Genomic DNA, 10337 nt, shown 5'->3' with positions numbered 1-10337 from the left:
CAGCTGGCTGTGCGTGGAGGGGAGGGGCGCACACAGATATAAGGAGCCCTGGTGGTTGCCCTGAACCCCCAAACGGGGGTGAGCAGATGTCCCAATTTTGGGGTCTTTCTTATATAGTCTCCTACTACCCCCCCCCTTCTGATTCTTCACACTTGCTGTCTGGTCACACACCCCCCCGCCCCCACCGAGAATAGCTCAGCCCCCAGGTTCTGCCCAGTCCGGCTGGGGGGAAGGAGACCAGGCCGGGAGTGAGGGGCGCCGGCAGAGTTGGGAGGTGGGGGAAGCCCAGGGCTGTGGGTCGGGAGTGAGGGGCACTGGCAGGGCTGGGGGGAGCCAGGGCTGGGCTAGCAGGGGCTGCAGATCGGGAGTGAGGGGCACCGTCAGGGCGCGAGGGAGGGGGGAAGCCCAAGGCTGCAGGTTGGGAAGTGAGGGGCACCCACAGGGCTGGGGGGTGGGGACACCCTGGGGGGCTGCAGCCCCCCCCGGCCATTCCCGGCAAGGCCGCCCTGCGGTAGCGGAGCCGTTGCTCCACCTGGCGCCGTTGGGCTGGTGGGGTCCTGGCCGCAGGGGGTAGTTGGTGCTGAGTCAGCCCTGCACACTTCCGGGGGGGGCACAGCTGGGGGTGGGTGATGGGGCTGCGGGGGGACACGCAGGAAAGCGGTCGGGGATGGCATAGGATGGGGGTCAGGATCTGCTGGGTGAGGAGCAGTGACCAAGAACTGCCCCCCCATTGATGCCCAGGGGAGGGGGGGTCCCTCCCCCCACCCAGAGTTTAGCCCTGAGCCCACGCCCAGGAGGGCCGAGACAACGGGCTATGGGAAGGGCAGGAAGGGGGCTAGTGGTCCGAGCTGGCAGCGGGGGTGGGGCAGGAGCCAGGACTCCTGGGTTCTCTCCCCAGCTGGGGGGGGGGGGGGGGAGAAGCCCCCACCCCAGCGGTAAGGAGCCAGCGGGCGGGGTGTCCAGTTGAACTGACCATGCGGGTAACACCCGGGGGGGGCGTGTCCCGGGGGGGGTGTCTGCGGGTCCCGTCACCGGCCCCTCCCTCTGGCCCCACAACGTGGCACTGGGTCGCCCCGGCTGTGGGGGTCTCAGCAGCGCCCCGCTGGCAGGGCAGAGTCGGGGGCGGGGGGGCTCAGGACTGATGGGGGTCGAGCAGCAGGTTTGTTTCTCGAGGTGGGATTTTAAGGCGCTTTCCTCACCTGGGCGGCGGGGCCGGCGGCTGCTGAACACCGCGGGCGGGTCAGATTGCTCCAGCCCCGCGCCCACAGCCCGGGTGTCCCGTGTGGGGCGGGGCCAACCCCCCCGCGGCTGGCGGTGGCTTTTCCACGTGTCTCGGTGGAGCAGGATTTCCCCCCAGATGCCCGCTCAGCCCTGACCCCACAACTGCGCGGGGCCCGGCCCCAGGGCGCCGCACGCGGCTAGTGACCCCCGCTGTGCCAGGCGCTGCACAGAGCGAGAGCCAGGCCCTGCCCCAAGCTAACTCGCTAAAGCGCCAGAGGGGAAACTGAGGCACCGCACCGGGCCATGATGTGCCCAAGGGCCCCCGAGCGGTCAGTGCAGAGCCGGCATCAACCTCCGGGCTCGGATTCCCCTGCAACCGCCAGCGTGTGGGGTTCGCTGGACCTAGGGGGGCTGCCTCGGAGCCCATCAGTGGCTTTCAGCCCCCCCGCCCCCGTACCCATTGTTCCAGCCCCCTCGGCCTGGTCTGCTCGGGGGCAGAAAACATCTGACTGCCCAGAAACCGGGGGCTCCGAGTCCCTTTGGCAAACACGTGTGTGTGGTTGGGGGGGGAAGCAGACACACAAGGGCTCTGAACACCCCCCCTACGACCCCCCCCAATTCCACGCTGCGGAGGGACCTCAAAGACTGGGCAGCACGTGGGGGGAAGGGAACCAGGTTCGTAATTTTTTTTTAATTTTGCGGTGCCCCCCCCCGCCCTTGTCCGTTGTTTTGTAACCTCCTTGGCGAGCCCCCCCCCCCCCCGCGCGCTCGGGCAGAAGGAAGAACCACCGGGCCTGGTTACCGGGTATAACAGGTTTTGCATTTTATTATTTATCATTTTTTTGTTGTCGTTTTTGTCTTTTTTTTTTTTTTTTTTGGAACGCCGTTTTGTGGGGGGGGAAGCGATACTGGCGTGCTCGGCGCTGCGCGCTGAGCCGTGGCGGGGACGCGACCGGACGAACTACGCGTTACTCGCGGGGGGGGGCGCTAGCGAGCGGGGACACGGACACGCGGGGACGGAGACAGAAGCACACGAAGGCCATTAGTACTAGATACTGGACCGGCTCCATATTCTGCGTTTCTTACCCTACGAAGAAACTTGTTGGAAGGGGCAGAGACGGACGGGCGGGAGCAGCCGGCTCCTTGCGACGCAGCCTAAGGGGGGTCCTAGAGCGAGAGGCAGTGGGGGGGATGCGGTGGGTGAACCCCTCGGGGGTAGCCTGGGGGGTGACCTCGGCATAGCAAAGGGCGGGGCCATGCACTCAGCCGCCTGCTTGGGAGTGGGGCGCTCTGATTGGGTTGGGGGGGGTTGCTCCCATCCAGGGCCCCAGGCAATCCGGGGGGTGAGGTGGGATCCGGATTGGGCCTTGGCATTTTGGGCGGGGCAGGATCCGGATTGGGCCTTGGCATTTTGAGCAGGGCAGGATCCGGATTGGTCTCCGTGATTCCATGGGGGGGGGGGGGGGGACGGACAGGATCCAGTTTGGACCCATTGTATCGGCCCCCCCCCCTCGGGCGATTGGCATCTTTTGCCTGCCGGTGGAAACTGGCGTGTTTATTGCTTTGCGTGGCCGCGTGGCGCTGGGGGCACAGCTGGGGGGCGGCGGAGCGGCTCAGCCCCCCGTCCGTCCGGGCCAGCGAGGGGGTGAAGGCACGTCGGCTGCCAGGCAGTGCGGGCGGGTAAGGCGTGGGCAGGGCTTGGCCCTTCCTGAACCAAAGGGGCCTTCCTCCAGCTGCATTGCTGTCACTGGGGGGCATGGGAATGGGGCTCCCCTCCAATCCCAGGTGTCCCCCCCCGTCCATCAGGGGAAAGGGAGGGGTCCCCTCCACCCCACCCCAGAGAACAGAAAAAGGGGGAACGCCACCAACTTTCTGAAAAAGGCTCCACGACAAAATGCTGGTGAGATCAAAGTTGGCTTTTGGCTCCAAAGAAAAATCCTCCCTGGGGGGTAGGGGGCAGAGGGGGGGCAAGGGGGAGCCAGGCCTAATTCCAACTAAAGTTGCTCCGGGGACCGAGGCGCGGAGGCGGGGGGAAATCAGCACTAAGGGATTCAACCCATCAACGTGGGAGGTGTGACACCTGGCGGGGGGGGTAACACCCGGCGGGGGGGGCACCTTGGCCAAGGCAGCCCCCCCACTTCTCTCGCTTGCCCCCCCCAGTAAGATCAACAAAAGCCGGGTGCCTCTGATAACCGCAGTCCGTCCTGCCCCTTTCAGTTAAACATAAAGGATAATGTATGTTTCCTAAAATGTGCTTTATGATAACAATTAATTGGTTCATAAACTATGTATAATAGAGGTTTTTTAATGTCCTTTATATTGTAAAAAGCACCAGGGTTTGTGGTTTTATATATAATTTTTTTGTTAATTTTCTTTTTTTATGAGTTTTTTTTCATCATTTTCTTTTCTCGCCGTCCTTGTGTCTTCACTTTAGGTTTTTACATTCTCTCTCTGCGGTTTTTGAACCGATATATATATTTCTTTTCTCTTTTGCTTGAAAAAACCTTCCCTTCAGCCTCCCCCCAAAAAAACAAACGAGAAAAAGGCAAAAAAAAAATTAATAAACAAATGAAAAAATAAACAGGAGAAAAGCAGAATTTCCCACACTTACAAAGGTTGGGTTTTCTCTCCCCAGTGTATTTAGAGTCCCCGGGACCAGGACATCTCAAGAAAAATAGATTTTTTTTCTTCTGCTTAACAACCTTTAACATACAAAGATATTAAAACTCTGCAAGTCATTGCACTGGCTCCAAGCAAACAACATTTGTTCAGTTTTCGCCCCCTATAGATATTTGTAGCTTTTTTAAAGTTTTTTTTTCTCCATTTTTTAAACATTCTCGAGAGAGTCTCATTCTGCTGCCGCCACCCCTGCTCACCACTGGCTTCCGCGCGTGTCCCGCTAAACCCCGGGCTAGTTCGTCTGTCAGACGTGCCGGGAGAGGGGCCCAGCTATGCTGGGAAAACCCCACAGCGGCTAGTCTCAGAGCCCAGCTCACACCCCTCAGGCTCTAGCCCCTAAGCTACAAAGAGGAGGGCAGGGAACCGGGCTCCAGCCGGGCTCCAGCCTGGCTCCTTTGGGCTTTTTTTCGCAGTGTAGACACACCCCACCGGCGTTAAGCGTGTGCTTTAGGGCAACGCTGAATTGGGGCCTTGGCTGGACAAAGACCGGTAGAAACCGCCAGGGTGGTTAAATGCAAAAAGGGGGGCAGGCCCGGCCTCGAAAGCCCTGATCTTACGGACACGCTCGGCTGGAGGCAGCCGAACAGGTCCAAGGCCGGAGCCGAGACCCTGGTTCTCGTTCCTGTCAAACGTTCGGGCTCCGAGCGCAACCCGGCCCCTGCCTGGCCTGTCCCGCCTGGGCGGACGCTGCCGAATGCCACAGGGCGCGGAGCTTGCGGTACCTTCCTTTAACATTTGCCAATACCCAGTGCCAGGAATTCCTGCTCCCCCAGTCCCGCCGAGACCCCCTGAAGCTGGGCAGCGTTGCACTAACACCCACCAAAGTGGCTTTAAGGACAAGCTCAGTGTCCCTCCAGGAAGGCCTGGTTCCTGTGGGGTTTCCCAGCGAGCTTCCTGCCCCATCCCGGAGCAGTTCAAAGGGACGGCGTCAGGCCGCCCTTACGTGGCGGGGCGACAGCAGCGGGGGGTGCTGAACGGCGGGAGGGGGCCCAGTTCCCAGTGGTATCAATGGGTGTCACAACTGGTGTCAATGAGCATGGCCCCACTGGCCCCCAGGCTTTACGCCCGCCAAAGATCTGGCCTCAGGCTGGAGTCAGCCCATCCAAGCCCGGTGCTTGGGCTCTGCTTGAGAACAAGGGCCAGGGGATGGATTCTGCTCAGCTGCCCAGGTGTAAATCCAGAATGACCCATCTAGAGTGACTCCAGATTAGCACCAGGGCAGCGGAGATCAGGCTACAGCACACAGGCCCCAGGAAGCTCGGGTCCAAGCCAGTGATGTGCACTCACCATGGGGGGGCACTGCAGTGCCTGCTCTGTGTACATGCCCTGGGGGGGCCCCGGGCACTGGCTAGTTCCGGTGGCTCCATCCACCCCTGGAGCTGGAGCTCTCAAAGGGCCTTTCACTCCTCTGGCAGCCGGAGTTGCCTCGGATGAACCAGCGCTGCCCAGCTGTCCCGCAGCTGCACGCCGGGTGGGGGGCCCAGCAGGGTTCTCACCCTCCATGGGACAAGGGGCTTTGCCGGGGACGTGATGGGGGGGCTGCACCCTGCTGATGCCCCTGGAGCTGGGGCCGTGGGGGAGGGAGGGAATTATGCGGGAGGCCACAGTCTGAAGCTGTCTGGTTTCCCACATGGACCCTGCTTCTCCAACAGATTCGGAAATGGAGCATTTTCCAGGGTGCAGATTCCCCCCAGCCCCAAAATAAAAGACTCCTGGAGGGGGCATAATTTGTGCTGTGGGAGGAGGCACCAGCCCTGATTTGTTGGGCTCACGAGGGCTCCCTCATTTCCCAAGGCACAAGAGATGGGATCTGTGCTTTTCTCTCGGGGGCAGGGGGGGACAGGGGTCCCAGGACAAGGCCCAGGTGTGTGTGGGGGCAATGGATCCATTTATCCCACAATCCCCAAGGGGCTCTGCTGGGACTTTCACCACCACTAGGGTTTTTTCGTTGTTGTTTCAAGAATCAAGCTATGAACCCCTGGCATCCGGGTCAAACTCCAGCTCAGGCGACCCCAATCTGCCTCCCTAACTCCCACCCCCTTCCTGGAGTTTCATCCAGATACAGGATCTTCTCATCCCCACTTCCGGCCCTAAAACTACCGTGTGGCGCCGCTGTTACCAACAGCTGCCCCACCTCACCCCAGAGGTGGCTGCATTTCAGCATCGCAGGCCCTGTGCCCGATAACGGGGAGGAGAGATGGGCCCTGTGTGGGACCAGACGACAGTGCTGGTGATTCAGAGGTGGGCGTGAGATGGTGTGAGACAGTTTTCAATGTGATTTTCGGAAGCGAAACAGACAGCGCATGTGGCGGGCTGGGTGATTGCAGCTGCTGTGTGCGCTCTGGACCAGCAGGAAAACGGAAACTTTCCCATGTCCCCGCAGCAAGGCCGCAGCAAAACGTACCCGCATCTCCTCAGTGCTAGACCTACGGCTTCCTGCCAGAGCTTTCCCTCGAGCGAGCGCTGGCTGGGGCGCGGCGCGGTTCGTACGCTGGCCCTAGTTCCTTTGATCGCCTGTATGTACAGAAAGCCCCAAACCCTAAAATAACCACCAAGCGACGACGAAGGAAGAAAGGAAGGAGGAGAAAAGAGAAAGGATCCAACTATTTAAAACAAAAAAACCAACCACCAAGCAGCAAATCCGAAGGAAGGAAGGAAGCGAGAACAGATCGCGGCGGGGAGAAGGGGAAAGAAAACAGCCGTCAGCTGAGCTAGCTTAGACGCGACCTTGTCAAACCTCACAGACGCCCCCCCCCCCCGGCCCAAGCCAGCTGCCGCGGCTCCCCCAGCACTTTCGCTGGGGAGCAGCATTCGGAAAAAGAGGGGGGCAGCCACGCCCGGGGATTGGCAGCACTGGTGGGCGTCCTCAGCTGAAGCTGATTTCTTGGGGGGGGTTGTTTGCAAAGGGACCCCCCCAGCGCTGCATTTTCAGGGCTGGAGAGAACCCCACTGTGGGGGGGGGAAGGGGGCCATGCTGGGAGCCACTGGGAGAGCTGGGAAGGAGACTAGATGCCCCCTTCTCTAAACTAATCTAACTGTTCCCCCCGGGCAGAATCCCACTTCATCCGCCCAGGGGGGCTCTTGAGTGAGAGGCTGACATGAGGGGGCTGGGAAGGGAGCACGCGCAGCCCCCCCTGCCCCCGCAGCCAGGAGCGTCTGTGCTTAGCCTTCCTCATGACTCCCCATATGGCGGGAACGAGGGGGGGCTATGGCCCCGGCGCTTATGTTTGGGGGGAAAGAAACGTGCTGGGAGCCAGCCTGAGTCCATCAGCTGCTGAGCATCCTGGGTAAACTCCCAGCATCCTCAGCGGCACAGCTGGGCTCCGAGGTGATGGGGGCCAGTCCGTGCAGGCGGCGAAGGGAGGGCCGTGGACAAAGCCCAAGGGCCAGCCGGAGCCAGGGGCAGGGCAGCCAGGAGGAAGCTTGCAAGGTTTGTAGCCTTCCCGGCTGCATTTCTCCAGGGCTGCCAGCAAACACCCCGTTGGGGCTGGATCTTCCCAGGTGCCCTGGAGAATCTGGCTGCCCCAGGATGAAGACGGAAGGGACCCAATCCTGGGGCTTCTTGGGCAGAGGCCTAGCCCCGGCCCGAGCGTTCTGAATTGAACCGGGAAGGCGGCTCATTGCTGGGCACAGAGGGATGATTTCCAGAGCACCAACATGACTTGGATGCACAAGGTTTGTTCCCTGCAAAACTGGCCTGACTTCAGTTAAACCGGTTTCAGCACCTGTGTGGATGCACTTACATCAATGTCAAACCACTTCTATCGGTCCAGTTCACAGCAGGCTCTTTAAACGGGTTTAAATTCACCCCTCGTGTTGTGGCTTTAAAGCAGGTGAAGTTAAACCAGTGTTGCCTTCTCATGCAGACGAGGCAAGTGAAACAGCGCCAGGGCAGGTCATATGCCATTTACGACCACAGACGTGAAAAGAGGCACCGATTTTCCATCGCCCTGCGCTGGCCGGGAGTCTGTGACAAATCATTTTTTCCCTGGAAATCGCAGCTTTGCCGAAATGGAACCGTTCCCGGAACGGGCGGGTCGGCTGTGTCTCCTGATCGGGAACAAACTTGCAAAAAAGGCAAAATTCCACTTTTCTGGTTTGACTCGACTTTAAGCTAATTTGACTGAAAAAAATAAGGTTAAAACCCCAGAAAAAAGGCCCAAATGGAAAAAATGAAATATTTCAACTGACCCACAACAGAAAACTCACCAGGTTTCCGGCTGGCGAATATTTTTGAGATTTCCATTTTTCACCCCAATTTGAGACAGGAAAATTTTCTGAACTCGCAAATATGTTTGTGGGACAGGCCAGCTGGTTCCGTTCTCACTCTGTTCACCCCGTGAGCCGAACCAGTGCCAGCAAGGAGACCCCAGTGGGGCTGCCCCTCATGCAGCCAAGCTAGCTCAGGTGCCAGAGCAGGATGCCGTGGCCGGGTAATTACCCGGGGCTCGCTCACGCTGCTGCAGCTTTCTGGCACCTGAACGCTAGCTGGGGGCGGCCTATGCGAGGTGCAATCACACCCCGTGGCTGGACCCCCTGTGCGGACAGACCGTGCCCATGGCTGTTGGACGTTGCCTCAACCTGCCATCCTAAGTCACTTGCAGCTCTGGAAAGACCCCAGCACTTCCCCCTCTTTCCTGGCACACGGCAGCGCTCGGGGTGGTTTTCGGGAGATTTTGACCCGGGCACGTCCGGGGCTGCTGATCTCCCCGCCCCAGGAACGGGGGAGACGCTCGATTCCAGAGCGGCTGACCTGCGGCGATTGCTGCGGGGGTGCTGGGCTTTTCTCTTTGTGACGTTACGTCCCAAGGGCGGCACGGGGATTCCGCATCGGACAGGACCAACCTCGTCCACGTCGATTCAAACTGGCTCCGGATCGGGGCTGGGACGGGGGGCAGTGGGAGCCGGGCACCCCCTTTGGGTCTCGACTGGAGCAGCTCAGTGAAGATCCAGGGCGAAGGACGGACGCTTCCATGAGGGGGCTTTAGGGGGAGATTTCTCGTCTCTTTCTTGAAGATCCCATCAGAGGAACCAAGACTGGAAGTGAAACAGCCCAGACGTGGACGGGTTATTTTAAATAGCATCAACCTCACAACGAGTTCACTCCATCTCCCCATCCATCCATCCATCCCCCCCTAATCCCTCCCCAGCTCTGCCGGTGCCCCTCACTCCGGACACACAGTCCCTGCTAACCCAGCTCTGGGCTCCCCCCACAGCTCTGCCGGTGCCCCTCACTCCCAACCTGCAGCCCCTGCTAGCCCAGCCCTGGGCTCCCCCCATAGCTCTGCCAGTGCCCCTCACTCCCAACCCACAGCCCCTGCTAGCCCAGCCCTGGGCTCCCCCCTCAGCTCTGCCAGTGCCCCTCACTCCCAACCTGCAGCCCCTGCTAGCCCAGCCCTGGGTTTCCCCCAGCTCTGCCGGTGCCCCTCACTCCCGACCTGCACGCCCCTGCTAGCCCAGCCCTGGGCTCCCCCCTCAGCTCTGCTGGTGCCCCTCACTCCCGCCCCACAGCCCCTGCTCCCCCCAGCTCTGCCGGTGCCCCTCACTCCCGACCCGCAGCCCCTGCTAACCCAGCTCTGGGCTCCCCCCACAGCTTTGCCGGTGCCCCTCACTCCCAACCTGCAGCCCCTGCTGGCCCAGCCCCGGGCTTCACTCAGGCCCTATCTGGAGGGGAGGCCTGTATCCCGTGCTACACAATGCTATTCTGTTTAGTTTGGGTCTCCCTGGTCAGCCTGTCCCTGTGGGACGGACCCCATGGGCTGCGAGACCCCCCAGCCAAGAGCCGCCCCTCTTGCAGCACCGGGAGGGACCAGGCTCCTCAGCTGGGCTCAGTGGGTGTCGCTCCACTGGCTTCCAGAAGGCCAGACCCTCAGCAGGTGTAACCAGGCGTCGCCCCACTGGAGTCACGGACTCTTACTCGCCGAGGACTCTGCATCCGTCCACGGGCGAGACATGGTCCCCAGAGGCGCCCATGAGGTTCACTCAAACATGCCCCCCGCCAAAGGGATCAGCCTCGGAAAACTCCCCTCCTGCCTGCCGCAGAGCCACCCTCACACATGCCCAGGCGCAGAGTTCGAAACTCATTTAAGCCTTGCGGTGCCCGGCGTCGCCGAATGGCTTCAGGAGCCCCAATCTCATTTCCCCCAAGGGATTTGGGCACTTGGAGTCGAGGGGAATTTACAAATCTGGGCCACTGTTCTCTGGCTCGGGCCAGCTGCTTTTGCACTGGACACCACGTCGTATAATCACTTTTAGCGCCCCCCCCCCCCCGAGCCGGGGTCCCGATCCTGAGTGCCACGAAATATCACAAGACCCAGCAACACTCCCCGCCCCGCCGCCACCGAGCCAGTATTGGGGTGTCCTGCTGCAGGGGTTCCCACGCCCTGCCCCGTTTGTGCACCAGCTGCACTGCTGCGAGAAACTGACACGGTGATCGC

At 60.8% G+C, this 10337-nt stretch overlaps 1 protein-coding gene across 15 annotated transcripts in view; it reads right to left on the bottom strand.

The window, feature by feature from the left end:
- Window positions 1–2080: 2080 nt before the first annotated feature.
- NFIX (nuclear factor I X) overlaps window positions 2081–10337 on the bottom strand; it is a 198728-nt gene continuing 190471 nt past the window's right edge. For all 15 annotated transcript variants that reach the window (XM_030546138.1, XM_030546139.1, XM_030546135.1 and 12 more), the window contains one exon: window positions 2081–8937. In XM_030546138.1, coding sequence (XP_030401998.1) covers window positions 8923–8937 — 15 coding nt within the window. In that variant the 3' untranslated portion in view covers window positions 2081–8922. The remainder of the gene's footprint in view (window positions 8938–10337) is intronic.

This window comes from Gopherus evgoodei, unplaced genomic scaffold (genome assembly GCF_007399415.2).
Source record: "Gopherus evgoodei ecotype Sinaloan lineage unplaced genomic scaffold, rGopEvg1_v1.p scaffold_40_arrow_ctg1, whole genome shotgun sequence".
Classification (NCBI taxonomy): Eukaryota; Metazoa; Chordata; order Testudines; family Testudinidae; genus Gopherus; species Gopherus evgoodei.
The sequence above is the reverse complement of the archived record's forward strand: the minus strand, read 5'-3'. Positions and strand labels throughout refer to the sequence as shown.